We start from the raw sequence: 4,114 nt of genomic DNA, 5'->3' as shown, positions 1-4,114 counted from the left end.
TGAGTACTTGTTGAACAAATCAAGATGGTCTATAAGCTCCACAGGGGCTGGGGTAGTATCTGCAGGGCTGCATTTTGTTCATTCCTAAGAATCCAGACATAACCAATCTCCATTGAGTAAAAATTGAATGTCCTAGATAAGTGGATGAATGGTATTGTTGCCGACTGTTTTGGTTGTTTCAGGTGCTTCTTACTTCTTCATGATTTCCTGGAGTTTCGTACGCATCACAGCTGCTCCGGGTCTGTGGAGTGAGTGAGGCATCTGGGCTGCCGAGGCGGGCTGGTAAGAGGCCTGTGATCTGGGAAATGCGCAGCTTTGGCCACAAGGCGGAGCTGTGGCTCCACTGAGACCGCCGAGACTGGGGTGGGGGAGGGGCTGGGAGTGAGTAGAGGGAGGGCGTGAGGAGGGGAGCAGGGCATTGAGGCTTCATGCTTACATCAGTTGCGTGCATCGTTTGCAGACTTCTCAAAGATACTAAACTGAAGTCATTTTACAAATCGATTTCCGTTTGTCTTGCACCGGACGTCTTGCGCTCTTTTACTTGGGGCAACTTGTTTGCTTTAAGCCCAGCCAAGCCCTGCACCCTCAATACAGGGCCAGAGAGTGGCTTATTCCTTGTTATGGCCCCCTCTCAGCATTCTTCCCGATGTCTGGTTCCTGGCTGGCATCACAGTCGTGCCTTTTTAATGATGGGCACTGGTACAGAAAAGGACCACAGCCTTCCAATCTTCCTCCCTCCATGCAGCTGGGCAAAGGGGCTCCAGCAAGCTTAGACACTGAGGGAAAGGACGTTTTAAGTGTTGTCCTGCCTCGGACTGAGCAAGGGAGGAAGGAGATCTCTTCAAGGGGGTATGGTCTGTTGCTGAGAGGGGCTCTTGGAAGGGAGAGGGGACAGAAGGAGAATCTATATAATGAGGAGGGCAGCTAATAGCAAAAGAGCAACTGTCAGAGGACTATCAGCCCAGTCCATTCAAATCCACCTTCTATAAAAATCTATGTAAGGCGTAAAAGGGGAAGGAAGAAACATCGCTTGGGGCTGGGGAAACTGACAAGGACACTGACGTCACAGGCAAAAGCACCAACCAAGGCCAAGGAGACCAGAGGCCACCCCCCACCCCCGGGGCATCCTAGTTACATGATGCCACTTCGACCCTGACACCGCCATGGGCTGCGGGCTGTTCTGCTGTGCGGTCCTCTGTCTTGTGGGAGCAGGTGAGTCGTGCGTTCACATGGGCTGCCCCCAGACCCCCAACAATTTCCCTGCGGCTGCATCAACACCTCCCCTTCTGGGCTTTGTCTGAATTTTGTCCCTTTCTCCCAGCAGCCTCCGCGGACATGAAAATAACTCAGATACCAAAATACCTAATCATGGAAACTAGAAATAAGAAATCTTTGAAATGTGAACAACGTCTGGGACACAATTCTATGTACTGGTATCAACAGAGAGCTCAGAAGCCGCCGGAGCTCATGTTCATCTACAACTACAAGGAACTTGCTAGCAATGAGACTGTTCCAAGCCGCTTCCGGCCTGAATGCCCAGACAGCTCCCACATCTACCTGCACGTGGACACCCTGAAACTGGAAGACTCCGCCCTGTATCTCTGCGCCAGCAGCGAAGACACAGCCCTGCAGAGCCAACTCCTTCCTGCGCACAAACCTCGCTAGGGGGCCAGCCAGGAAGCTAGGGGGCCAGCAAGGCACTGTTTGCCACTTCCCATTAGACCCTAGACGGAAAGCCCAGACCACAATACTGCCCGCAGGTTCATGGGGCACGGCAGGGCTCAGATCCCCACAGACGCCAGCAGTCTGTGCCGGCTCGTCCTGACCAAGATGGTGCCTCTGGGTGAATAGAGGACAGACGTCCAAGTTTAAGTCGTCCCAAGCATTTTCCAATTGGCTGGCGCCCCTGGGAAGTCTTTCATGAGACACTTGACCTTCTGCCGCAGCAGTGCTGCTAATCCTCCTTCTAAAAGGTGTCTTTCTCTGACTTCCCCTTCCGTCCGAGTTAGACCCTGGATCTCAGCCCAGATCCCAGCTCCAACTATGCTCAGACCTTTTCCAAAGCACCTCATTCCCTCACCAGGGTCTCCAGCCGTTCCTGCCCCTGAGGACCACGGATCCCCCATCCCGTTGGGATTCCTATTCTCTAGTTCACTCCGCCGGCTGCACGTTCAGGGGCTCAGCCCCTCGCTGGCTTCTCTTCCACTCCAGCCTTAACACTTTCAGGCTTGCTTTTTTTCCCTTCTGCCTCTGTAACCCTAGCTCTTCCGGTCTTCGCCTCCTGTATTATCAGCCATAGAGTCCGACGCGCTTGGATCGTGGCTTACAGCAGGCAGTGAGGAGTGATGGGCTTCTGACATTTCAGAGCAGGACTTTGTACCCGGGGCTGAACGCTGTATCTTCCGGCTCTGCTCCTTGTAACGGCTCTCTGGGCTGCACAACCCAGCAGCCGAGGGCTGACAAAGCCCTGCGTCCTGGAGGGTCAGCTGTCTGCATGTGCACCAAGGCTCCCTCCTCTCTCCTGCAGAGAATGCTCCAGGGACCGGGAGACCCCCAACAGAGCCTCAAACCATAATACCCAAGTCGACCCCTGTGGCGACTCTCTATTCTACGTCTTTAGAGTGGGGGGCTTTTTTTCACCCGAGTGTGACTCTGCCCTGTCAACTGGTTAAGAGATAAACACATCCCCATCTACTATTTTAATGCTTTCTTTGTCATGAAATAAACAAGCCTGCTGTAAAGTGGATGGTTTGGTTTAAGGTTTCATAGGGATCCTCTAAACGAATGCCTGCACGCCAGGACTCACACCCTACACGGGCCCAGAGGATAGGAAGGATGCTGCCCTGTGAGGAAGTGCGTTGCTTGGAGCTCGGCAGGTACCTGACTTCTGAGCTTCTTCTTTTCAGGAACCGAGGATTCCCTGTTGCCGAGGCTGTGGCCTCCCAGGGCTGAGCAGCACGGAGCTTTGGGGAATCAGAGAAGGACTTCCAGGCAAGGGTCCCAGGACTGGAGACCCCGCAAAGGACAGTAAGAGACCCAGCCTTTGGGAAACGGGTGTGAGAAAGATGTGTCTCTCTGTCTCCACCAAATCCATATTCTATAATCTGGCTCGTCTGTTCTCCGATTTCTCTCTTTCCCACCCAAGGCTAGACCCCGAGCCCCAGCCTGATCAAAGCTCCGAATCTGCACAGATGCTTGCTCTCCACCCCTCAGGCAGTCAGCGGGCCCTGCGCCCCTCAGTTCAGAGCCAGCGCACTGGGCTGGGTGCTTGCTTTCTCGTCCACTCTCCTTCCCTTGCTCTGAAATGTCATTTTAGGTTTCAGGTCTCAACTTCTCACTAGATTTCCTCTCCACACTGACACTTGTAGGGTTATTTTTTGTTTTCGTTTGATCTCTTCACTCCCAACATTTTAATCATCAGGCTCAGAATTAAGACACACAGAGTCCACGCCTCGGGACGGCGGCTCTCAATTGGCCATTAGAGAGGGGAGCGGGTCCCGCCTGTCTGTCTGGGTCTTCACACCTGGCCTCCCTGTCCTGAAGCTTGTATTCTCCCAGGGTCCCTCTGCAGCTGCAGTTTTTCACTCGGGGCGTGGGAGCCTGAACGCGCCAGGGCACACGGGGCTGAGCCTCGGAGCATCACGTGTCCACGTTGGCACGAGGCACTTGTGCGGGCACTCCTGAGTCTGTGGGTGCTGCCCAAGACTAGGACATCGCCACAGAGTCTCCTCGCTTGGGCTGCTAAAGGCCTGATGCCCCACTGGGGAGACCTCAGCCCTGCCCCGCCCCTGCCGTGCACCACAGGTTCTGCTGGGTGATCGTTTGTCTCCTGGGGGTATGTGGAAAACTCCCATCCCATTCCCTTGACCTAAGGCCAGTTCCAGACTTTTGCCTCATTCTCTTTGTGGACTCTGTCCTCCCACAGGACGCATAGAATCTGGTGTCAGCCAAAGCCCTTGCCACTATGTCACAGGGATGGGACGGAATGTGACTCTGGGATGTGGTCCTGTGCCCCGTTGTTTGTACCTCTTCTGGTACCAACAGACCCCAGGAAAGGGCATGGGGTTTCTGATGTCCATCTATAACAAAGTGTCTTCAGAGAAGGCGGACTTTT

The 4,114-nt window shown here is 54.1% G+C and overlaps 1 gene segment (V, D, J or C); it reads left to right on the top strand.

Moving 5' to 3' along the window:
- Positions 1 to 1,128: 1,128 nt before the first annotated feature.
- Positions 1,129 to 2,894, top strand: LOC112408435 (T cell receptor beta variable 4-2-like). The segment is given in 2 exon segments: positions 1,129 to 1,212; positions 1,325 to 2,894. Coding segments are annotated over 2 exon segments (390 nt in total).
- Positions 2,895 to 4,114: the final 1,220 nt, after the last annotated feature.

Source organism: Neophocaena asiaeorientalis, unplaced genomic scaffold, assembly GCF_003031525.2.
Source record: "Neophocaena asiaeorientalis asiaeorientalis breed wild unplaced genomic scaffold, Neophocaena_asiaeorientalis_V1.1 scaffold206, whole genome shotgun sequence".
NCBI lineage: Eukaryota > Metazoa > Chordata > Mammalia > Artiodactyla > Phocoenidae > Neophocaena > Neophocaena asiaeorientalis.
The sequence above is the reverse complement of the archived record's forward strand: the minus strand, read 5'-3'. Positions and strand labels throughout refer to the sequence as shown.